Source organism: Chinchilla lanigera, unplaced genomic scaffold (assembly GCF_000276665.1).
Source record: "Chinchilla lanigera isolate Chin_1 unplaced genomic scaffold, ChiLan1.0 scaffold00110, whole genome shotgun sequence".
NCBI classification, from domain to species: domain Eukaryota; kingdom Metazoa; phylum Chordata; class Mammalia; order Rodentia; family Chinchillidae; genus Chinchilla; species Chinchilla lanigera.
Window position 1 is genome coordinate 3,510,023 of NW_004955511.1, and position 24,840 is coordinate 3,534,862.

The window sequence follows — 24,840 nt, forward strand, 5'->3', positions numbered from 1 at the left end:
CCCCCCCCCGTTTTGAGATAGGATCTCTCTGCCTCACTACCCAGGTAGGTTTTTTTTGTTTGTTTGTTAGTTTGTTTTTGTTTTTCTTCCAATACTGGGAATCAAACTCACAACCTTGCACTTGCTAGGCAGGTGCTGTGCTGCTGAGCTAAATCCCCAGCCACCCAGGTAGGGTTTGAACTCAGAGACCTTGCCTCAGCTCCCATTAGAGTGTGGCCCCACCCCTTTATTTTAAAGTAACAGGAAGTGCATTTATCTCTTAGCATGAGAATGTTCTTGGACAGCTTATTACTTTTTTGGAAATTGCCCAGGTCCTTTAAACTTTCTAGTTCAAACTTCCAGACCTCCTGCAATTCTTCCTTTTTTAATTTCCTAGAAGTACAGATACACTCATAATGTGTGGGTTATAACACAGGCTTAAAAATAAGGCTTGTCAAATTATTTCAGTTATAGGGTGTTCTATCAGTCAGGTAAGTGACTCTGTCCCATATATATAAATTTATACAATTTTCCCATTACAGTTCAGTTGCTATAGGTGCCGTCTGTGACACAGTATCATTATTCTGTTATGCATACTAATTATTCTATGCAGCGATACCTTTTTTGGCCAAATATCACTTGAGAATTACAGCAGTACAGCAGAATGCCCAGATAGAAGAAACTTGGATCGAGAAACGTAACATCCTAGTGGGAAAGCTCAAGTCTACTTTTGCTTTTATTTCCTGTAGTTTTAGGATCTTCTCTAACAGTCCTTGGCCAGCACAGCAAAGGAAAGTATAATCACAGTGAAGGAACAGCCTAGAGAATGGGAAACAGTGTTGGCCAACTATTCATTTGACAGAGGTTAATACCCGGAGGGTTAATACATAAGGAATTCGAAAAACTAGTTTAAAAGTGGGCAAATGATGTCAATACACACTTCTGAAAAGAAGAAATACAGATAGCCAAAAAGTACACTGGTTTTTTTTTTTGTCTTTTCTTCCGGTACCAGGAGTTGAACTCACGACCTTGCGCTTGCCAGGCAAGTGCTTTTGCCACTGAGCTAAATCCCCAGCTCCCAAAAAGTATACTTTAAAAAATGCTTGATAGCATTTGCCATCACAAAATGCAAATCAAAACTGCAGTGAGATACCATCTCATCTCAGTTAGAATGCATGTTACAAAAAATAAATAGCTTGCTAGTGAGGATGTGGAGAAACGGAAACCCTTGTAGAAATTGGTGTAGCCATTACGGAAACTATTACAATGATTACTCAAACATTTAAAAATGGGACTACTGTACAGAGCAGCAGTGCTATTGCTATCAATAAATGAAAGCACTGGGTCAGAGAGTTATACTCTGCTGTCAGTTGCAGTACTGTGTACAGTAGCCAAGAAATGGAAACAGTGTTAAAGAAATAGGCATATTACAAGTGGAGTACTCCTCTGCAAGAGAAGGACCAGACCTTCATTTGTGACAGCTTGGGTGGAACTGGAGACCATCCTGTTAACTTTGCAGGCACAGAAAGAAAGATTTGCCCTGCATGGTGGAGCAGTGGTGCCGGAAGTTAGGGCAAGTGGGAGTGGAGCGAGGAAGGAGTACTAAGGTACAGCTCAGCAGGAGCAGGGGGTTCCGGTGTGCTGTTGGAAGTAGTGACTGTAAATAAGAACTGTGTGATGTGTGTTGTAAAAAGCTAGAAGAAAGGGTTTTGAATGTTTTTACCACAGCCGTGTTTACATGACTTAACCGATACGTACAGGTGCTGGAACATCAGCTGGCGCTACTCCACTAATGCAGTCAGAATGTAAATTTAAAGTGAAGAAATCGGGCAATCAGGAATTTATGAACTGTTGACAACAAAAAAGTGAACTTGGGGATGAACTAGATAAAATATTTGAGAGACCTATGCACAGGACTCTAAAACTTCGTTGAATAAAATTGAAGAATTAAGAAAATGAACCAAAGTATTGTATTTTGTTCAGATTTGAAAACTCAAGATGTCATTTCTCCCCACAAGGCTTTTTCAGTTTATTGTAATTCTAATCAGAATTCATATAGGTTTCCCCCAACACAGACAGGGTAAAGTTGTTGGGACTTTGAAGTTTTAAAAGTACATTTTGAAAACCATTAGTTTAGACTAAATGTGATTACCATTGTTTTTAAGAGTAGGATTGATTTTTCTAAGAGAGAGGTGCATAGATACTTAATAGATGTCAGCTGTGTGCAGGATACCTCTGTGTCGTATAATTTTTTTTTTAACCATTATTGAATTGAAGGACATTGGCTATTACTCAGAGTTGGGTTTTTTTACTTAATTTTTTGAGACTACAGGTAATTTTTTGACCTAAAGTTTACTGTCGTGGACTAATTTTGTTTATAGATGTTTTAAGTCAGTATGTATGTGTAATCCTTTCATGGTACTTAAACCAAGCTTGGATGGAAATGAGCCAAATCTGAATTGAGCCCTTGGGCTGAGACTCTTTTTATCCTGTTTATATGGGTAGGTGTGGTATAACCATAGAAAGGATGTAGACTTTGGACTGATATATAACTGGGTTCAGGTCCAAGCCCCACAATTTAATATGTGAGCCTAGGGAAGTCAGCTACCTGCTTTTTTCATCTATAAAAAGAATAATTACTTGACAGTGTTACAAAAACTAAATTTAGAGAAATGCAGAGTACTATGGGTATTTAATTATTTAGTTTGCTAGCTTCCAAAAAAACACTTGAATATTTAAATAGAGATGAGGAAACCTTTGTCCGTCTCCCTCCACCCTGTCAGCCAACCACTCCCTCCTTTGCCCAGCAATCAAACATCAGCTTTATTTAACTTCTTTAAGCTTTAGTTAGAAAAATGAGGCAACTTCAGGGTCAGAGCACTGACTCATATTGGGGTGGCCCTTCTAACTTGAGGTTTTAACTGTGTTATGACCAAGTGGTTACCGTACTTTGGCATTTGGTGAGTTCAGTTGTTTAGGTTATAATTGGTTATAAGATTGAGGTGAATCACACTGAACGTCATTAGACCCTTTGCTATCAAGAAGGATTAGGAGAGATTATTCCTGCCAGTAGTATCAATATTTTATTGTCCCAAGTCATAGTATCAACTGCTCTTACTTCATCTCCTCTTCCAAGAGTTTCCCCTTTTTCCTTATTAATTATAAATCATGGAACCTCCTGAAAGCCAACTGCCATTACGAGAAACAACTCAGAGTTGTCTTTGAACAAAGCAGAAGGAACTTGATGCTTTTCCTTCTGGTCATGGTTTATGCTAATACATGGGTTTTCCTCTTCCTGTTGTTTAGCCTGAGTGTGTGTGTGTGTGTGTGTGTGTGTGTGTGCGCGCGCGCGCGCGCGTAAACAACATAACAGTGACAGTTAGTACATATTCAGTGTTGTATGGCTATCATCTGTCCAGTTCCAACCATTTACACTACCACCAAAAACTTGTGCACCCTTTAAGAGTATTTATACCACATGATCCCCTCTTTTCAGCCCCCAAACCTCAATAGTAGTTTGCTTTCTGACTCTGAATTTACCTTTCTTGGATATTTCACACAAATAGAAGGGATAAAGTGAGTGACTTTTGTGTCTGTTGTCTGTCATGTAGCAGATGTTTAAGATTCATATCTGTAGCATGTACTAGTTGTCCTTTACAGCTAGGAAGAACCCCATTGTGTAGATAGATGTCATTCTCTTGATCCATTCATTGTCAGTGGACATTTTCTCCATTGTGCGTTGTGATGCTGTGATCTTCATGTACAAGTACTTGAAGGCCCACTTTGAATTTTTGTCACATATACCTAGTTGCAGACTTGCTGAATCATACGGTAATGTGGCATTAATGGTTTTTTTGAGGATCTTCCAACTAACGGTATTACCCAAGTCCTGTATTTCCTTACTGTGATATTGACTGGTTTTTCTATCCATCATTGAAAGTGGCGTATTGAAGTTGACTGTTGTACTGCGTAAGTCCTGAAGTTATGATGGGATCACAATTTTAATAAGCCCATTGCAAGTTGAAAATATTGTAACGCATTCACTGCACCCCGCCTGCCAGCCATCATAGTAATACAGTAATGTACTGTCGTCTTTGTCTACCCATCCACCGCTGACTGGGAGCCGCAGCTCTGCTCCCACTTCCATCATTGAAAGAAGACATTGTGCCACATACCACTAGCCAAGGGGAACATCTAAACTTGAAGTAAGGTTTTTACTGCATGTGTATCACTTTCACACCATACTAAGGTTGAAAAATTGTTAAGTTGAACTACCTTAAGTTGAATTGAAATGTGTCTTGTCTTAGTAGACCCTGAATTGCCTCCCCTAAAAGATACTGAAGTTCCTAACTGAGGTACTTGTGAATGTCATGTTATTTGGAGAGAGGATCTTTGCAGATAAGTAGGTCTTTGTGGTAATTTGTTTAGGCAGCCCTAGGAAACTAATACACTGTGGGTGAAGTTTAACAAAATGCCAGGAATTGTGAAAAGAGCTGTGGGGTTAGGAGTGGCTTGTCACTAGAAGTGAGCTGAGGGGTTTGACAGGAAGAGCAGCCTAGCTTGCCTTGAAGAGATGGTTGACATAAATGGGCGTGTTAGAGGCAGTCTGGGGAAGGGCTTAGAAGGAGGTGATGATCATGTTGGACGATGGGAAAAAGACAGTCTTCTTTAAAAAGTTGCAGAGAGGTGGCTAGAATTAGGTTGAAAGTAAAATTTGGAAGGGGGGAACTTGGATCTGCGATTTCCAAGCAGATTACAGAAGGTGCAGCCTGATCTCTTGCTACTTGTACTGAAGTGTAGGCAGAGAGAGAAAAATAAGGGAATGAGTTAATCAGAAAAAAAGAATGAGTATATGATAATTTGGAGATGTTTCAGTGTATCCGCTGTACAACAGTGCCCTAAAGGGACTAAGTGTGTAACTAACTGGAGGGCCCTAGCAACCATCTCAGCAGAACCTGAAGGAGAAAGGCAGTAATCAGGAAAAGATCTGTGGAGGATCCTCTTGTTTCATGGCTTGGACCGCATGAGTTTTGTAAGATTGACAGGGATTTTGAGAACTGTATACAGCTAAACACTGACAGACTAACCTGAAAGGGACACAAACAGGGTGAAAGGAAAGAATGATGATGGTGAGGGAATCACGAATGCAGAGCCCTAGGCATTGGAGGACTTCTGCAATCACAGGGCAAGCTGTGAGCCCATGAGCCCCAAGTGCAACACATTGATCCCCAAAGTAATCTTAGGCCTTAAAATCTAAAAGAATTTGCTTTGCTGGTACACTGTATTCGTAGAATGCCTGTATTCCTACAAACTCCCCAGTACAAAGTGTTTTCATTTGGGTCTCGGATTACTTTTTTATGTGTTTGAAAGCCATGCTTTTGCTGAGGTGCCATGTTTTTGTCGGGTGTTAGCTTTGCTTCTGATTGGTTTTGTCATGCAGAAAATGGTTTTTATGTTTTGTTTATGTCAGATTGTCATCATCGTGTGACTTCAAATTTTACATTGCTTTTAGAAAGCCCTTTTCCATTCTGAGGGTATTAAAAGATTCTTCCATTATCAAAATGGACTTCTGATATATACTTGCCATTATCAAGGTGGGAAATATTCTGGATTTGGAAGCCTGTTTCTGATGGTAATGTTTTATTCATACTGTTCAAGAGATGATGACTACCTTACTTTGTTTACCCTTCAGCTTGAGGTAATACAGGGTGAGAGTAGTAGATGTCTGTGTGTGCCTGTGTGGAGTCTCACAGGACAGAGGGACTAGTACAGTATACCTGAGCCACTGACACTGGAGCTGGACTTGACCGTGGGATTAACTCGTAGTATAGTTGTAAATAAAATATACATTAGGGAAAGGCATTTTGTTAGGGAACTCCCCTTTAATAATTCCTTGCAACATGATTGGGTTGTTAAAAACATGTGGACCCAGATTTTTTTCTGTTTGTTTCCTTCAATTCTGGTTACTTTTCTGGGACCACTTTCTTTTTCTTTATTATTATAATGAGAATTTAAAAAGCAATAAAATAACAACAACATAGACAAAAACAGCAAAGCAAAAATAATAAAAATAATACAAGGTTTCAAAACAAAATAATAGGAATTAACAGTGGTTGTTATATTACATACCGTTATCTTCTGTGAATTTGCTCAGATTACCAGATGTAAGATGCATTACTGATCAAACCCTTAAAGAGAATAAAAACAATAATAAAAAAAATTAGAAACAATACAGAGCTTCACCAAACAAGATGGTAGGAAGTCACCAGTGGTTGTTCTTTGCATATTGTTGTCTTCGAATTTAGTTTCTTTTTACTTCACTTTGTTTCGTTTTGTTCCTTTTTTTTGTGGTACTGAGGACTGAACTCAGGGCCTTGTGCGCGCTAGGCAGGTACTTACCACTGAGCCACGTCCCCACCCCTCTCTTTACTTTAGAACTAATGATTAGAATTTCATGAGTCAGTTTACTTAGGTGTGTTGTGTATGCTTCTCTTTCTGTTTTTTTGTAGATGAGGTAATACAAAATTGCTGTTTGCAGGATTTGAAGGATTGTCTTTAGAGTAACGACATTAAGGACAGATTTTACCTAAATGTCTAACCTTATTTCAAGTATTTCAGTAAAATTTTGGGTTTTGTTTTTTTTAACTTTTAGGAAACGTTTGACTTATGTTCCATTTAATGACTGTATTTGGGTTAGCACATGTACAGGGCTGGCTGTTGACTGACTGTACACTTAGAATGGTATCTGTTTCACCTAGATCCCAAGGAAGAGAAAGAGGAGGAAGACGATTCTGCCCTCCCTCAGGAAGTTTCCATTGCTGCAACTAGGCCTGGCCGCGGCTGGCGCAGTAGCAGCAGGACGTCAGTCTCCCGTGTTCGAGACACAGAGAATACCCGCAGCTCTCGGTCCAAGACTGGTTCATTGCAGCTCATCTGCAAGTCAGAACCGATTACAGATCAGCTTGATTATGGTACCGTGCAAATAGACCTTAGTACCTTAGTACCTGCTAGACCTTAGTACCCATTATGATTTTTTAATTTTAAATGTAACATTGAATTTGCCTAAGTAGTTTTAAGTTTCAGGGACCTGCGTGGCAACACAGAGAGGGTTTCTTTTGGACAGTTTTCAGGGAGTCTTCTTTTAGATAATGTACTTGAGGGGCTGGGGATTTAGCTCAGTGGCACAGTGCCTGCCTGGCAAGCGCGAGGTCGTGAGTTCAATTCCCGGTACTGGGAAAAAAAAAAAAAAAAAAAAATAATGTACTTGAATGTTTTGGCTACATAGAGGAAAGGTCTTATCTGTGAATAAAGTTTTGATTTTGGCTTTATTTTTCTAGAAGTTGCAGAAGAACAGCAATCTCCCGGTGGCATTAGGTAAAGTTTTCATATTTCGTATTTACATGTTTGGGTACATAGCACAGGGACATTGAATGATGTGGAAGTTATTTTATACTTAAAAAGATTTTGGACTGTCAAGATCCGACATTTGGATTCCACACTGATCTTGAGTAGAGCATTTTAAACCATGTCACCTTTGGTTATGTGGTTCAGAAGCCATGCCTTGAGTATCTTCTGTGGTTGGGCTTATTCCTTCGGACACTAAGGTGAACTTGGGGTGTTTTGGCCAGGGCTTTGAAAACCTTCACAGTAAGTTGCGATTTTTGTCCGCTGCTAGACCTTCTGAGATGCAGCTGTTTTCCAGACATACAGTACTATAGTAAAGTCTGCTGTGTTTAATTCTTAGCGCCTTGGAACAGTCTTCCCTGTCTTTATTTAATACAGTGATAGTATTTCTAATATTTTTGTGGTTTGGGTTATTACTTAGGATAAAGCAGCGAGATTGCAGTCCAACTAGGGATAAAATTAGGTACCTTAGTGTGAATTTTTGGCCACCTCTAAATAAATTGCCCAATATAACCCAGTCAGACATGATCTTCACAACCAGAATTTATTTCTGTTCTTCTTTAGTAGTGATGAAGAGGAGGAGGAGGAAGAAGAGATGTTAATCAGTGAAGAGGAAATACCCTTCAAAGATGACCCCAGAGATGAGACCTACAAACCGCACTTAGAAAGGCAGGTCTTGGGGCTGGGGATTTAGCTCAGCGGCAAAAGCGCCTGCCTCGCAAGCGCAAGGTCGTGAGTTCGGTTCGCGGTACCGGAGAAAAACCAAAAAAAAAAAAAAAAAAAAGAAAGGCAGGTCTTGGGGTGCCCCCGCTGAGGCAGGATGAGAAGTGGGGAGGTGCTGTCCCTGCCCTTGATGTGTCTTATTGCCAAACTGCAGAGTTAAGGAAGTAATTTTACATGAGTAATTACGCACTTGTGTTTCAGATCTGATGTGATCTTCCATTTATAGGACTGTAATTTGATCATATCACAGTTACTAAATTTGTGTGTACTTTATCTTAACAGTATCATGATTTGCCAGGATACTTAGAAATTTTACTTACTGATCTTTTTTTTAGCACGTATAGTGAAATTTGATTTTTAAGGATCAGAAGCCTAAAAATTCATCCCATAGGTATCAGATTTGTGTAGCATTACTGTACATGTGAGAGGAACACTTGGTAGGAAATCGTTCATGAGCTAAGAATTAGAATTTTATAGTAAATCTATGGTAACCACTTTAACTTGCTGTCACAGTCTCCCAGGGTAGATCCTTGGTGGAGAACCAATGTTGAACTGCGTTTATGTTTTCAGGGAAACTCCAAAGCCACGGAGAAAATCGGGGAAGGTAAAGGAAGAAAAAGAAAAGAAAGAAATTAAAGTGGAAGTAGAAGTAGAGGTGAAAGAAGAGGAGAATGAAATTAGAGAAGACGAAGAACCTCCTAGGAAGTTAGTAGCCAGTTTCTACTACAAATGGAAATTAACAGATTTTGAAGCCACTCGTGGAAAACAGTGCGAGTGTGAGCAGGGATGTCAGTGTGTGCGTACTTCCAAATGTGTATTTTCACCTTACGTGCTAGCCTCAAGCAGCTGGCGGTTTTGTTGGGAGAGATCTACTCATTTTCATTTAAAGCAGTATTTAATCCAGATGATTTACGGGGGAAAGACTGGCTCTGGGGGTGCAGAGGATGTAAGAGACAAGAAAAAATAGGGGAATTCAGGTCCTCAAAAGAAGCGTGTATAAGACAAACAGTGTAATAGCGTTGATTAGGTAAAAATTTTCTTCATTTTAAATTTATTGCAAGGAGAGTAGAAGTTATATTTTTAGGGTTCTTAGATAATAATTTGTTGATCTACTTTTTAAATTGATGAAATTTCAGTGATAAACTTTTCCTGACAACTCAGTAGCATTGGGATTTAGCCACCTCTTCAGTGGCAGTGCCTCGTTTGTAGAAAGTGTATGTGCAGTGTTTAATCTGGGGTGCAGACTAGTTTGAAGGTGAAATTAATTGAGAGTTAAATTGTGCTTGATTTGCTAGATGCGTCTTGAGTGTTACGTAGTTACCTGAATTATCCTTTTTTTTGCTGCGTGCCTGAGTATATGCCATGGCAGCCGTCCTTCACCTCTGTAAACTTCAGTCTAAACTACATGGTCATTGCTCCTTCTTTAATTACAGGAGAGGACGAAGGCGAAAAGATGACAAAAGTCCTCGTTTACCCAAAAGAAGGTGAGGAAGTCATTATCTTATTGTCTCACACCTTTAGTGTAGTATTAAGGCGTTTTACTCACTTATTTAGCTCTCCTAAGAATCCTGCAAAGATGTCTTACTTAAAAATCCGTAAAACTAGTTTTATTACTGTCCACAGTAGATAGGTACTATATGTTTATTTTCACTGCAGAATAGTTGCTAAAAATCTTAGTACTTTTATGGAGATTCTTGTTTATTCGTGTCAAACATTTGGCAGTTTGTGGTTACTTCTGACAGATTCTGTGCAAGCAAAGAGAGGTTATTCCTTACACAGTGACTGTGCTGTTCAAGGACTATGCCGCAAACTTGCACTTTTTTGTTACGTTTTCTCCTGTATTTTCCTAATAGGAAAAAACCTCCTATCCAGTACGTCCGTTGTGAGATGGAAGGGTGTGGAACTGTTCTTGCTCACCCTCGCTATTTGCAGGTCAGTGGCGTTGTTAGGACAGAGAGTCAAGACAGATCCTCCTACCGCTACTGGGGTCATCCTGTCTTAGCCCGCTTGTTCTGCTCTAGCAGAGTACTGCTACCCAGAGGTTGGGTATAAAGCACAGAAATGTCTTGGCTGACCCAGTTCTGGAGGATGAGAAGCCCTCAAGCACGGTGCTGTCTGATGCAGTCCTTCTCAGCACAGCATCTCCTAGCAGAGCATGGCGGGGCGGGAGTGGGCAGAGCGCACTTGGGAACAGTTCTCTTCCCACAATAATAATTGTAATCCACGCGAGGGGCGGGGTGTTAAACACTTCCCAGCGGCTCCACTCCCACCGCAGCCGCATCGAGGTTAATGTTCAGCGCATGAGCCTTCTTTCAGCATGTGCATTCAAACTGCAGCACATTTTCTTTAAAACCAAGGGGACTAAAAACCTGAGCCCAAAGTTTGGGCTTTACTTGGGATCTTGGGAGTTGCGGTGTTTTCCAAAGTGTCATAAGTACTTCAGAGGTGAGAGTCACCGTACACCAGGGCACAAAGCAACAGATTTTATTTTAATGAGTATTTCTGTAAAAGTGAATTTTGCAGCTTAGAGTCGTAAGAGTTTTAGCTTGGTTTTTAGTTTTAAGATTTTTTTTTTTTTTAAATGAGCAGTGGCACAGCTTATATTTGCCCTTGACAGAAAGCATGAACATGAAATACTGCTGAGGAAAGGCTTGTTTGCTCTTCAGCAGCAAGTATAACATGAGACTAAGGCCTTCCTTTTGATTGTGTTTCTAATGATAGCTGCTGCTATGCTTTCGCTGTGCCATTTGCTATGCTAAACACTAAAATAAATACATGATCTTCTTTTTATCTTCTCAGCTGCCTCTCCATCCACCTAGGAAGTATTTGGTTTTCCAGTGACCCTTAGGACTTACCAAAGAACTTAATTTTATCCCTTTCGTTTTGTGTCACTGTTTTAGCACCACATTAAATACCAGCATTTGCTGAAGAAGAAATATGTTTGTCCACATCCTTCCTGTGGCCGACTTTTCCGGCTCCAGAAGCAGCTTCTACGGCATGCCAAACACCATACAGGTACTCCTTAAAATAAGGTGTTTGTCAAGTAGCCAAATAACCTGTATTGTAGGTGTGCAAATTTGTACTCATAAAAGTTTTTCTAATATAAGTCATCTGAAGTGTCCTCAGTCAGATGTGGGAAAAGATGTGAAAACAAAATTTAATAAATTTTATAAGGGATGATCAAACTAGGGCTTTTGAACTTTGAGAACTTGCATAACTAAAATAATGATCTTTTGTTGAACATAAATTCTATATCAACTATGAGTAGAACACTTTATATTATTGCTAATCTGCCCACGCAACACCACTAATTTAGTTGGTTTGGGCTTGTTTTATACCTTAGGAACCAGAGACTTAGCAGCATTATGTAACTTCACTATGGTCAGCTAGCTAGTAGTTAGCAGAACCAGGATTTTAAAATTCTGCTTCAATTGGCACGTAAAGAAGCAGCGTGCAGACTCCTTCTACCAGTTTTCTTGCAGTATCTGTGGCAGAAAGTTTGAAAAGAAGGACAGTGCAGTGGCATACAAAGCGAAGCCCAGTACGTTATACATGACAGACTTCAGTTCCATTCATTGATAATCATTGACAGTCTCAATGCAGCGTATAAAGACAAGTTGGGCTGGGTCTTACTGGCATATAAAACTGCTAATGTTTCAGACACTTGATTATTGCATGTTTTCATCTCAGTCTTGGAGGGTAATACTGGGAATTCCAGTTGCAGAAGTATCTCCACTCCCCAAGATGGTACTGACATGTCCTCTTTCCTCCATAGACTGTGTGTGACTGAGGGAGGTTGTAAGGATGCCAGTGTCTCAGAGTTAGTGGACGTAGGAGATGAGATCATGTAGAAAGTACACATGATACACTTTTTTGAACACTGCATGTGAACTTGGTTTTTGATTACCCAGAGATCTACAGTTTTTGTTTACGGCCATGCTTCTTGAAGGAAAATTGGTCTTTCCTGCTTCTCAGTAGGTTTTGCACTTGTTCTTCTCTCCCCTTTGCCTGGTTACACTATGTCAGCCCGTAGGGAAGGTTTCTGGCGGCCAGTTTCCAGTTTGGTGAGCTAAGTGAAGAGCTTCTCTGTTTCCAGTGCACCTGTATGGTATTAGTTTTCCTTTTACAGATTAGTAGGTATGGGCTCCCTTTACAGATACAATCTAGTTAGCGTCGGTGCCCCGCCCGGGTTTGCCACGCTCCGACAGAGTAGGACAAGACAGCAAGATGTAGTTGATGCTAAGAGTTGTCCCCATTAAGGTCATGCGCATTTTTAGATCTTGCCACACAGTGTCACACAAACCAACCAGTGCTGGTGCTACTTGGACTCTTAGCAGATAACCCCAGGCGAGTGCACAGGAGCGTCAGGAAGATTCCCAAGCGATCCTTTCTATGTCTGAGTAAAGTACAACTCTTCCCTTACACTTGGTTCAAAGCTGCTCTGCAAAGGGGTACTACTCACTTACACTGCATTCATATTTTCACTGTAACTTACATCTAGAAATTGTAAATGCAGTAGAAAATGTCATTCATTCAACAAAGAAGTGTTTTGTGCCTGTTTGTCTTTTGGCTCCCCACCCAAGTCATAAACAAGAGCAATGATCCTGTGGCGTGTGGGTTCCAGGCTACCAAATTCACGAAAGCAGCTGTGGAACTAGAGAAGGGGAGTTAGGAAGTGACCGAGGGACGTGACAGAATGTTGCAGAAGACATAGGGTAGATGGAATACAAATACTACCTGCGTACATTGGAATGTGAGGTGTTTCTTTACTTTGTTAACATTTTTAAAACCTGAACCAGGCGTGCTTATTTTAGATGAAGATGAGTTCTGGGGGATGCCTGCTCTTTCTTTGGCAATACTAAGGTTGAATCTAAAACCTTTGGTCTGAGCTATGTCCCGAGCCCTTTTTTATTTTGAAACAACTTTCCTGAGTTGCCCAGGCTTGAACTTGAGATCCTCCCACATCGGACCCCAGAGCCCTGGGATTGCAGATGTGTGCCCCCGACCCAGATGGGAATGCCAAATTATTCTTTTGGTTTTGTTTGAATACTGAGGTTCTTTTTATGTGAGCGTTCCTTTCATCTTTCATGCTCTGTGACAAAATAGTTTTAAAGAATAAAATCCATAGGAAATGTAGTTGTTTACCTTCTAACCAGTTTACCCAAGATCAGAATTAAGGGTAACATTGAGATTAGGGTTCCAGCTTTCATATTTCTAAGTTTTCTTGCTTGCTTGTTTCTAAATGAATCCTTAGGCTATCGAGTGGATAGACTGAAAGATCAAAACAGTAGTTTTCTTTGTGTCCATGCATTGAGAGCTGTATTAATACCTCTCCTCTAAATTGACCTGCCTGACCACCTGCTTGCTTGTATGCTACACAGAGTGTGTCTAAAATGGAACATTGACCACATTATTTTCGCTTAGATCAAAGGGATTATATCTGTGAGTACTGCGCTCGGGCCTTCAAGAGTTCCCATAACCTGGCAGTGCACCGGATGATTCACACTGGCGAGAAGCCGTTACAGTGAGTATTTACTGGTGAACACCGGCTGGCGACAAATAGACCCCACTGGAAGGTTTGCCCCTCACAAACATTTCAGCTACCACTCTTTCGTTTTACCAAATTACATAGTATGTGTTAATTGAGGGATCTACTAGTAACCTTTTAGAAGAAAAGCATTAGATTTCTACCTACTAATTTCCTAGTCCTTCACAGGAAGTGTGTGTCACTAGTCAGTGCCTGTGGGAAGGAACCTGTGGGCCCCGAGTCCTCACCTGACCCTTCCCTCACAGCACGTACCTGTGTTTGATCTGCCGTTTCGTCTCCCCCTCCTTAGATGTGAGATCTGTGGATTTACTTGTCGACAAAAGGCGTCCCTCAATTGGCACATGAAGAAGCATGATGCAGACTCCTTCTACCAGTTTTCTTGCAATATCTGTGGCAAAAAGTTCGAAAAGAAGGACAGTGTAGTGGCACACAAAGCAAAAAGCCACCCTGAGGTGCTGATCGCAGAAGCTCTGGCCGCCAACGCAGGCGCCCTCATCACCAGCACGGATATCCTGGGCACTAACCCCGAGTCCCTGGCGCAACCAGCGGATGCTCAGGGTCTTCCCCTTCTTTCTGAGCCGCTGGGGAATGCGGCCTCCGGAGAGTGCCTGCTGCTAGAGGCGGAGGGGATGTCGAAGTCCTTCTGTGGCGGAGCGGAGCGGGTGAGCCTGATGGCGGACGGCAAGCTCTTCGTGGGAAGTGGTGGCAGCAGCGGGGGCCCGGAAGGGTTGGTCATGAACTCGGATATTCTCGGTGCTACCACAGAGGTTCTGATCGAAGACTCAGACTCTACTGGACCTTAGCGGAAAGGAAGACTTTGGGCACTGGGACAGTTCGGACTTTGTATTTAAAAGATAAAAAGGACAAAAAAAAAAAAATTTAAAGCATTTAAAATCTAGTAAAATAACTGAAGGGCCTGCTCTTCCCATTGTGGATCACAGCACACTCACACCGTCCCCAGCCCCAGAACGCCCTCTCTCCCTGTTATCAAATTGATGTTGCCTTTTCCAGAAAGGTAGACAGCAAAAAGCAGCAGCGTCTCTGAAAGTGGGGACTCTCCTCCTGCTCGGTTCCAGCCAGCAGCAGACGTCCTGCTCATCAGCAGATCCCCTTTCCAGCTTGTAACTCTGATACGCTCGGGGTCAGCTCTTAACTCCTGTAGTATGTTACTGACTTCCAGATTCTTTCTCCTCCTGCTGCCCTATGGTTCTGGCTTTTCCCCACTGCGGCACACTTACCCTCAAATATTACAGAATTCTGATCTCTGGAGGCTGGCAGCTTGACTTGGCACTTTAGGGCCCCTTAGCAGGCTGTGCTGTTAAAACAGCACGCATCTCTCACCCCTCTTCCGGTCCTCTGGGTTTTGGAAAGGAAGGTTTCGTGTGGACCACCCTCCTCCTCTTTGGTCCCCGCACCTCGATCCCCTCCCAGACCTCCACATGGCTCTTAATGGTGCTCACTGGCTTGGAAGCAGGCTCCCGAGAGGGAGCAGGCCGCCTTGGGTCTCTGGCTGTAACACAGGGCTCTGTCAGTGAGACGGTGAGAAAAGTCCCAGGCTAATGGCAGAAATTTGCACTTTGAACATGTGTGTTTGTGTTGTGGAACCTGAGATTCCTTATTTATTAATGGAAAGTCTGATTGTTTGTGGGGGGTGGGGTCTTCATGGCTGTGTTTTGTGGGGCTGGGAGAAGGTAGATTATTGTGACCTGGGGTCCTTTCCACAAGAGGTTCTTAGAAGGCAAAGCATAGGGTTGAAGAAGCACAGCCAGCCTCTAAAATCATAGCTCTCCAGTGGCCTTTAAAGAAAGCTGTTCCTCAGCATGACAAAATCACTACAATAGCCTCGTGCTTTTTGGAAGCCTCCTTAGGGAAGGATGGTAGGTTCATGGTGACTTGTGTGCTCTGAGATTTTAAGAGCATTGAGATTTAGGAGTTCTAAGGGGATGAGGAAGGTTGTTCAGGGTCTGAATTACAGATAAAGATTTTTCCTGTGAAGTTTTCCGTCCTCACCATTTCCTTATGTATGCCTACCGTGGGTCCCCTTGTTTGTTTTTGTTTTGCTTTGTATTGGTTCACTGTGACTCCCCGCTAGTGAAGAAACAGTGGCTAGAAGTCCTGAAGGCAGAAGAAAGCTGCTTGGTTTTGTTTCCCTTCTAGTAACACCTCAGCAAAGGGCTCAGGAGACAAAGTTAGTGATCTGCATAATGATAGCTTTGGCTGCCGCCAGCAATCCTGGGAACTACCACTTCCTTGGCAAGAGGGATTTTCCCCTGTGGCTTGCTTATCTAATTCATGCGAGGCACAGGTAGTGTTCTGTACCAGTTCCTAACTCCCAGAAGACTGGCAGCCTGTTGGCTTCTCTTTAGAGAACTAGAAGGGCAGTGCCTATCCTTTGTACCTCAGAAGCTAGAACTAAGCCTTACCCTGTTCAGTGTCCATTGTCAGAAATGTGTGCTGGCTGTTGGGAAGAATGAAATTGTACAGAGAATAAAACAGAAAACAGCTTGTTTTTCACAAACACTAAAACTAGTAAAGTTTATCCATTTCTCTCGATTTATTTTTTTCTCAAAAAGACAAGAAAATGTCAGAGGGATGATGGGGACAGTCTGAGCTGCGGCGTTGGCTCTTCTGAGTGCCGCGGCTCTGCCATCTCTCCCTTGTGAGGGTAGGAAAGGGAACAAGGGCGGAAGGGGCAGACCGGCTCCTGTGGACGGTACGGGCTTGTGGATGAATGCTACGAAGTCGATTTTAGCCTACAGATTAAAATGGGCTCGTCCCGCTTCCCTCGGGCATCGAGGCCGCGCTCACCTCGCCCTCCTTACACTCAGACTTCGTCTCCGGGTTTCATGGCATCAGATACTCTAGCCAGGTATTGTAAAAGCAAACAGCATTTAAAAATAATGAAAACTCCCCTTTCTGAGATAGGTGAAAGTATATTCTCCCTCTCTCTACCCACACTCCCCTCTCTGTGGAAAGCATGTACTTATTTTTAATAATTAGAAACTTCCCGTCTTTTTTTCTTTTTTGCCTTTTTACAGCTGCCATTTGCTGACAACTCATTATTTTAGATGTTTGCAGTAGGTTTTTTCTATGGACTTCATATTTTTCCTTTCAAGAAAGAAGTCCTAGCATAGTCAAGAGTCAGTGTACGTAAAGTAAGCCCCTTTCCGTCCCGCTCCCCATGCTCTCGTTGATTTCATTGTCCTGCCCAGGAGTCTTAATGAAAGTCCGTTTCCTACTCTTAGTCAAAGTTTGTTACCTTTTTAATAATTCCCTTCACATTCTCCATCTCGCGTTGGAGAGTGTAAATCCGCTAATGCGGTTGAGATACAACTGGTGAGCCTGTCTAGAAGTCCCCGCCCCTTGCTGGTGGTGGCCCGGGGTTATGTTTCAGAGTTCAGGAGGACGCTGGCGGGAATTCTGGGAGTGAAGAGAAGACAGAATGGCTTCCACACAGCACAGAGCACTTGAGCCTCCATCCCTGTCTGGAGGAAAAGCCTACAAAGATACACTACGAACCCAAATAAGGTCATTGCGGCCTCACTGCTTACAGTACCAGTTTTTCCTCCTCCTGTCTTTTTCCAACTTTCCAGTATACTCAAGAAAATGGAAAAATTGTAATGGATCAATTTAAAATATTTTATTTCCTAAAAGCCTTTTTTGCCTATTGTAATATGCGGGACCCCTCTCCTTTGATGGGAGAGCTGGGTAATTACCTGAATATAGGTTGAAAAGGTTATGTAAAAAGAAATTATAATAAAAGGGATACTTTGCTTTTCAAATCCTTGTTTTTTCTTAATCTAGGTAAGGTATATCCAAAATAAATATGTAAAGAAAAAAATAAAAATTGTCCTCATGGAAGCACCTTGTCTTCCTTGGTCGTACAGAGTTACAGTTTCCTAGGGGTGAGGTAATGCTGTTGAGTGAGAGCAGAGTCCCTTGGCAGGCTTTCGCTCTGCACACTGTTGCTTGCTCTTGTTAAGTTGGGCGAGCTTCCGGTTCGGCGTCCTTCTTGATTAGTGCGTAGATGCTGTGCAAGTGGGATCAGCGGGAACCTCTTCTGTAGTTCCAGTAGCCTTCTAGCGAAAGTAGCCCCATTGATCTAGTGGAGGGAACAAGTGTCACTCACAGTGACAGGCATGTCAGCATTCAGTATCCGTTATCCACAAGACTCAATATGCATAGTATCAGCTTTAGAAAGCCGATGACAAAAACAAGAATCCTGCCTTTTGGAAGGCTTCGTGTGACAGCTGCCCAAGCGTTTTTTCTTTGCCCCTTCGTTGTTTACCCATGTGAATGTACTCCTGAGATGGCAGCATCTATGCTGTGAAATTGTCAACGCTAATTGATCCCATTAGCATCATTCTTTGAGTTAAGCGCAATATAATGACGGTTCTCCAGTCACCTGTCAACTCTTTCGTTCTCATTTTCAAAGCTCAGCTCATTCTCTTGTATTAAAAAGTGCGTGCAGTACTGGGGACAGGGAGGAGCATGTTGTCACTTGAGGGAGACTGCCTGAGAAATGTTACCGAGTCAGGGCTGGGTGTTTCCTCAGAAGAGAACAGGCCTAAACAGAACCTTCCCTATCTGCAGTTACCAGCAAGGCACCGCAAGTGAGATTGGAGATGCTGCTCTGGTTGGCTTTTGTAACGAAGTACAAATTAAGCAACTGGAAAAAGTACTAATCAGAAGATTAAGAGTGAAGAGTGCTGCATTTTTAAAGGACGATTTTCACATAAACTGAGTTTCTTACACAAAAAAAGTGGAAAGTTGGTGGGAAAAACAACTGAAAATCCAAAAGCCAGTATATATTTGAAGCTAGTTTGTTGGATTTTGTGCACATTACTCTTAAGGTTTTTATATAAAATGGGAAAACTAACCCTTACTTTAGAATTAATCTAAGCATCAGATGTTTTAAAGCCTTCATTTAGTTCTGAGCCATGGTAGGTGTTTCATAGTTATCAGTAATAACAACTTTATATTGAACACTGTCAGGCCAAAGCAAAAACAAGGTATGGGAGGCGTAAGTGAGTGATAACAGAATACACTGATTCGATGTGTGGAAGTAGATTGCATTAAGCAGGGGTGTCATGAGGGCTGATGTGATAGTGACCTTGTTGCTAAGTACAGAAGCAAAACAGTGACATAAAAACAAGTGTGTTGAGTACCGAGTGGAGGAGAGAGATGGAGGCAGGCGCTGCAGGGGAAAAAAAAGCTGATTAAAAAGGGCCCTTTGATTCCACAGGCACAAAAATCCACAGCCAGGAATTTGCTGCCACCTCTGAGTCAGGCAGGGGGTGGGAGGTGGGGTGCACGGTCCCATCAGAGAATGCCCAGTGGATTTCAACGTGAGAGGCACAGTTCTGACTTGGACCGGTGCAGACGGGAGAAAGCCTGGCTCGCTCGTTTCTTAGGACAGTGAGTTAGGGGATGGCTTTTGCAGAGCATTCACCACGGACCCCTCGGCGGCGGGACCTCTGCAGCCGTTCTATCTGGCTAGCGAGGAAGATCCGTTCAGACCTGACTGCTCTTACGGAATCTTACGTAAGTCATCTGTTATGTCGTCCGTGTCCCTCCATCTCTTCCGACCCAGCTAGTGCCATTCCATCACATTCCGGCCCCAGTCACAGTCCTGTCTGTCACGGACACCTGTTGTGTGAAGTGGCTCTCGTCCTTAGGAAACTCTGGTGACCTTCCTGTCTTCTCCCGGTCTCCTTAGGAGACATGCTTCTCCTCCAATGAGAGAAGAGAAGTGGACTGGCTATGTGTCTTGGCTGTATGGAGGACTGGCTATATGTATGTCTTGAAGGCTAATCCTGACTTAATATCCTGCATTCTGAATTCTGCCAGCATAGATTAACCACTGGGCTCTGTTAAGTTCAGTTCTGTTGACACCATTCCAAATTCTTCAGCTATATAAATAAAAGGGATTTATAGGATTGGGAGGAAGAGCAAGAAGAACTTGGGAAAAATTTGTAACTCCAGCTCACTTACACGGTGTGAGCCCCCCACGTTTTAGTATTACATCAAACATGTCCGTGTGCCTGAGTAGAAGGATCACCTAAGCTACCAGAAGGATCCCTTGGAAGGTTCACTGGGGATTTATGGAAGTGTGAAGTTCTTGAGGAGCTATGCACAGACTTCCAGGTGGGTTTTCTGAAGGAGGGGGACTCCCGTCAGTCTCTCCCTAAGGCCTATGGTAGAAATACTCCAGGTTCCTTTGGGAAGTTCTGAACTTGCATTCTTAGGTTCTCTGAGAGTTGCTTTAGCTTGAACAGCCTTGCCAGTCAGAAATCAGACTGACACTTTTTAAAAACTCAGCTCCTGCTGTATGGACCTCACCAGAGAGAGCAAGCAGTAGGAGTAGGGAGGTCGGGGGAGTTCTGCAGTAGCTGCTCCAGGGTCTCTTTCTGTATGCGCAAAATACTTAACCTCCAGTATGATTAAAATACGTCAGGAGATAGTTTGAAGTGGGAAGAAAACATCTAAATCAGTGGTTTTCAACCTTTACAACTTAAAGTTGAATATTCTTCCAGGGAAAAAGCCCAGCTGGTCAATTTCAGCGAGATTGCCATCTTCCTAGAGTCTGGTCTTGGGTCCCGCATTAAGTTTTTCTTCTGCCATTGTATTTACAGTGTGGCTTGTAGATCAGAGAGGTGAATGAGATTTTAGTAAGATTCACATACGAAGTCCAGGGCAGTTGCAGGGCCGTCATGTTCTCTCGTCTCCTCGGCAGGTGAAGCACCAGGGTCTGAACAAGAACATCAGCCTGGACTCGGTGGACGGCGTGCCCACGGCCAGCACTGACCAGTGGAGCGAGCTGACCGAGGCAGAACGGTTCCAGGAGAACCTCCAGGCTTACCGTACCTTCCATGTCCTGTTGGCCAGGCTCTTGGAAGACCAGCAGGTGCACTTCACCCCAACGGAGAGCGACTTCCATCAAGCCATACACACTCTTGGGCTCCAAGTTTCTGCCTTTGCCTACCAGCTGGAGGAGCTGATGGTGCTCCTGGAGCACAAGATCCCCCCACATGAGGCCAGTGGGATGCCTGTTGGCGACGGTGGGCTCTTTGAGAAGAAGCTGTGGGGCCTGAAGGTGCTGCAGGAGCTTTCCCAGTGGACCGTGAGGTCCATCCATGATCTGCGTGTCATCTCTTCTCGGCAGGTGGGGATCCTAGCACATGAGAGCCGGTACTTTGCTAAGGATAAGAAAATGTAGCAAGTAGCCCTCCCACTTCCTTACTTCCCTTCTGATGGAAGGCACGTAGTTCTCTGTGGCCACATCTTCCCATCTTCGGCTTTTGAAAAGCTTTAAGGCCTTTTGTCAAGTAGGACTGCCGATGTGGAGGAGGGGCGTGCAGGACCAGTCTGGAGTGGGCGTGCGCATGTGTCAGGGCAGAAGGAGTGAGCCTTCTGCCACCCCAGTGTTCTAACCTTTCTACCCACTAAGTGACCTTTTCCGTGGCAGCCTTACAGGCCCCAAAATACTTTAACTCCAGTACTAAACAACTTCTGAGAAGACTAAACCAATAAGTCAAAACCAGTGTGCTGTAGCTATTCAAGCTCTTAGGTAATAAAAATAATAATGGTTAACATTTACTGAGTAGCTGCTACATTGGGGCGTTGTTATGTGTGCCTTCTTCAACGACCTGTGAGGGGGGTGGTGTCACTCCCTGTTGGACGAGGAAGCAGCTTCCCACACTGGGTTGAGGTCACGGCTGCAAGTGGCACACTGTGCTGAGCGCAGGTCCTTCTCATTGTGAGCCTGTGTGTCCCTCGCTTAAGAGGCCCCGTTATGAACCTGTTGCTGCGCCTCTCTGTCACGGCGGGTTGGAAGATGTAGCCCCTCATCTATCCCCAGCGTGGAAGGAAACCTCCACTGCAGTCCCTCCTAAGTCAGTAGCAAATTTTAGTTTAAAAAGGCAGCATTTGTCACTCGCTTTCCCAGTGGACCGGGAAAGTCCTTTGCCTTTCTTGGCAAAGAAGAGAACAACTGGAGGTCTTCACTTCCAGGTCAGAAAAAGATGAGGCCTACCAGACTCGGAAGCCAGCCAGCCTGGCGCAGTTAGGTGCGGCTCCCGGCCCTCTCAGAATTGTTGCTCCAGTGAGAGCACAAGTGCTCGGAGGCAAGCGGTGGAATACTACTGGGGGAAAGAGTCAGAACTGGGTCAGCGCACATTCTCTGGGCTTAGTCATGAGGAGAGGGGAGACCCGCTCCTTCCCACTGGGAATACCAGAGATTCTGAAGTGATGTGCTGCTCAGCAAAGGGCCAGAGCTGCCCCTGCGAGAACCCCACACGGCAGGAAAGGCTGGCTGCCCTGCAGTCAGCGCAAGGGTCGTCTGCGCCATGATCACGTCCTAGTGGTGCAGCCTGAATGCAGGAGTTCTCCAGTGTCGTTTATTGTACACTTAACCTGTAATTAAAGCTCGAGATCTTGGATGAAGAGTGCCATAAATTTAGTTCACCTAACCAAGCCATCTTTATTAATGAACCGTGAGTCAGAAAGGGCTCGCCCTGCCGGGTCACATGAAGTGGGACGAGTGACTGACTTAGCGCGTGTGCTTCCCCATGTCCGTTCACGTCTAGAACTCTGTGAAGTCAGCAGTTGGCAGGACTTGGGCTGGGCAGTGTGGCAGCTGGGGATGGGAGGCCCTGCTTGCTAACAGACAAGTGTGGGATCATGTATGTGTATGGCAGTGTAAATGCCAATAGTAGGTTGGAGTTAGAAGGCCTGGGTTTAAGAAATGAGATTAGTGGGGCCCAGAAATGGTTTCTTGGACGAGAGAGGAGTTGAATCTAAGAGACTGGCTGAAAACAACATAGGGGTCAATGAGGAAAGAAATGATGAAGCATTGGCCACTTTAAAAAAAAAAAAAAAAAAAAAAAAAGCACTCATCCATATTTGGGTCCAGCTATCAGTAACGGCTTATTGTTTGGTTTTTATTACTTGTAAGTTCGGCACAGAGAGTTTCCCACTAAAGATATTGAAGCTTATTTTATTCAAGTTTTTCCTCATTTTAAGAGCAGCATTTTCCCCTTAGTAAATACCTGCTGACTAATAAAAAGCTCTCAGAATGATTGGGGTGGTCCTCTTGGTTGGGGACAGCTGGTTATGAGGGACCTCTGCCGGGCGCCTGATGTCCAGCAGATGTAGCAGGTCAGACCTCTGCGGAAGTTCGGAGCCCAGCAGAGCCTGGCCTGCGGTCCGCTCAGTGCTCCGGGAGGAGGGTCTATGTGAGAGGCGGAGGGTCCAGGAAAGGTCCAAGTGTCAACTCTCGCTCACGAGGAGCTGGGAGGGTGTGTGAGCCCCGTCTCCCCAAGGCGTTCCCAGCTCTGCTCAGAGCCCTGTATGGCTTCTTCGAGACACTTCCCATGTGCCTCGGGAGAAGTGGGCCCCCCTTAGAAGACAGTGGGGACACAGGCACTTCTCTGTGTAGCAAGACAAACCCTGAGGCTGGTCGTGCACACACTGCCTCGTGTTCACCTTGAAATGGACAGACCCAGCAAATAAGGGGCTGGCGCTGGGCCAGCGCGCTGGGTGCGTGTCTATAATATAGGTAACAGTAATGAAGTCACTCTAGAAGTAAATGTTTTTTAAGGATCCATAATCATAAAAGAGGGGTGTGTGTGTGTGTGTGTGTGTGTGTTTTAAGATTTTATTCCCTTGGTTCTTGGAACTGGGTTGTGAATAGGCTCTCTGGGAGGTCATATGTAACAAAGCACATACATTTAGTCCTGCCCTCTAACCCCTGCCTTGTAGAGACGATTCTTTCTCTCTCACAGCCTCCAAAACGGTCCTTTCTGTGGAGTCTGGTTCTGTTTTCTGAGTCTGCTGAGAAATGACATTGCGGATCATTGATAGATGCACCTTATATTAAGAGCATGACTTGGACAATGCTTGCAGACTCTCACAAACTTGAAGGCCAACCATGAAATAAAGTTAGTCCGAAGAGAGTGAGGTTTAAGGAAAGTGAGAGCTTTCATAAGAGTGGAAAGTGTAAGGTCATAGCCTTGGAATGGCTGTTATTCAGACTGCTGTGGACGGAAGCCCAGAGGTGACTCACTATGCACGCTCTGGTCAGGCAGAGAGCGGACGTGTAAATACTCGGGGAGACATCCCTGAGAAGTGGCTTAGAATGACTTGTTGTGAACTCCCGGCTCCGGAGGTACCAGAGAGTTACCTCTTGGTTCAGGGCAGAGGCCTCCACTCGAGCGGGGAGCGAGCGGTGGAAAGGAAGTGGCAGGGAGAACATGTGGGCCTCGTGGATTTAGCGTGTGCGTAGGGGGGAGCCAGTGCAGCGTTTGCGCCAGGACATTCCTTAAAAAGAATGATCCAGGACATTCCTTAAAAAAAGAATGGCCTGGCCCCTTGCCGAGCCCCTCCTCCCCCAGCGGCAGGCTGAAGAATGAGCCTTCTGAACGTTGTTGCACTAGAAAAGTGAAAAGCGACGAACAGTGTGATCTCGGCACGGAAGCTTCGGTCCAGCCCTGGGTACTGCATATAGACAGTGGAAAGATAATTGGGTCCTCTGATGAAATGTGTGTGGGGTGGGAGACAAGATCCCTGTGCTTGTGGCTTTTCACACGAAATAGGTTTCTTGGATTTATCTATTTCTGGCCCATAGAAAACAAAAGATGCAGGCTCGGCTAACAATAAAGTTCTCTACTCAGCAAGACCCCGGGTTGCTTCTCTTACTGCTGTGTCTTGGGATGAACAAGGGGAATTTCAAGTGATTTCAGCACTGGATGAAATGTGATCCTCCCAGCCAGGGCCAGACTCGCTCAGGCGTGCGGGGTAAATCTCCGTGATGCCAGGCCGCTGGGCAGAGCTCCCAGGACCAGTGGCCTAGAAAAGGCTGAGCGCCGCATTCCGCCAGCCCAGTGTGCCGCCCTCTGATGTGTACCCCATCCGCCAGCTTGCCAGGGAGGAGAATCGCCTTCATATGGTTGAATTTCAAGAACTGGGTCCCCAGTCCAGCCTCGGGCTTGAAGAGAGCTCTGACTCATTTCTGGTTGGTGCGGAGGTTGAAACAGTTGTTGAAAATCATACCAGGAAAATTTGAAAAGGTGCTGAGAAGTTCTGTAGTTCTGTCCGTATAGTCAAGGTCATTTACTTACTCGCTGGACACATCAGACAACTTTGCACTATTGTAGGTCATTTAATCCTTTCAGGTATTCTCTTTT

General features: G+C 44.0%; 2 protein-coding genes across 3 annotated transcripts in view; both read left to right on the forward strand.

Moving 5' to 3' along the window:
• Positions 1–17,436, forward strand: part of Zfp91 (ZFP91 zinc finger protein) — a gene marked incomplete in the record, with an annotated part of 27,137 nt that extends 9,701 nt beyond the window's left edge. Inside the window, 9 exon segments of one of the 2 annotated variants that reach the window (XM_013506478.1) lie at positions 6,738–6,950; positions 7,317–7,353; positions 7,948–8,052; positions 8,677–8,811; positions 9,540–9,590; positions 9,960–10,038; positions 11,007–11,121; positions 13,531–13,630; positions 13,944–17,436. In XM_013506478.1, coding sequence (XP_013361932.1) covers positions 6,738–6,950; positions 7,317–7,353; positions 7,948–8,052; positions 8,677–8,811; positions 9,540–9,590; positions 9,960–10,038; positions 11,007–11,121; positions 13,531–13,630; positions 13,944–14,457 — 1,349 coding nt within the window. 2 annotated transcript variants of the gene reach the window in all.
• A 93-nt stretch (positions 17,437–17,529) lies between these two features.
• Cntf (ciliary neurotrophic factor) lies at positions 17,530–21,253 on the forward strand. Its single transcript, XM_005408041.1, has 2 exons — positions 17,530–19,198; positions 20,391–21,253. Exons 1-2 carry the CDS (start codon positions 19,085–19,087, stop codon positions 20,871–20,873), a joined length of 597 nt encoding a protein of 198 aa, XP_005408098.1. The 5' UTR covers positions 17,530–19,084; the 3' UTR covers positions 20,874–21,253.
• The last annotated feature ends 3,587 nt before the right edge of the window (positions 21,254–24,840 follow it).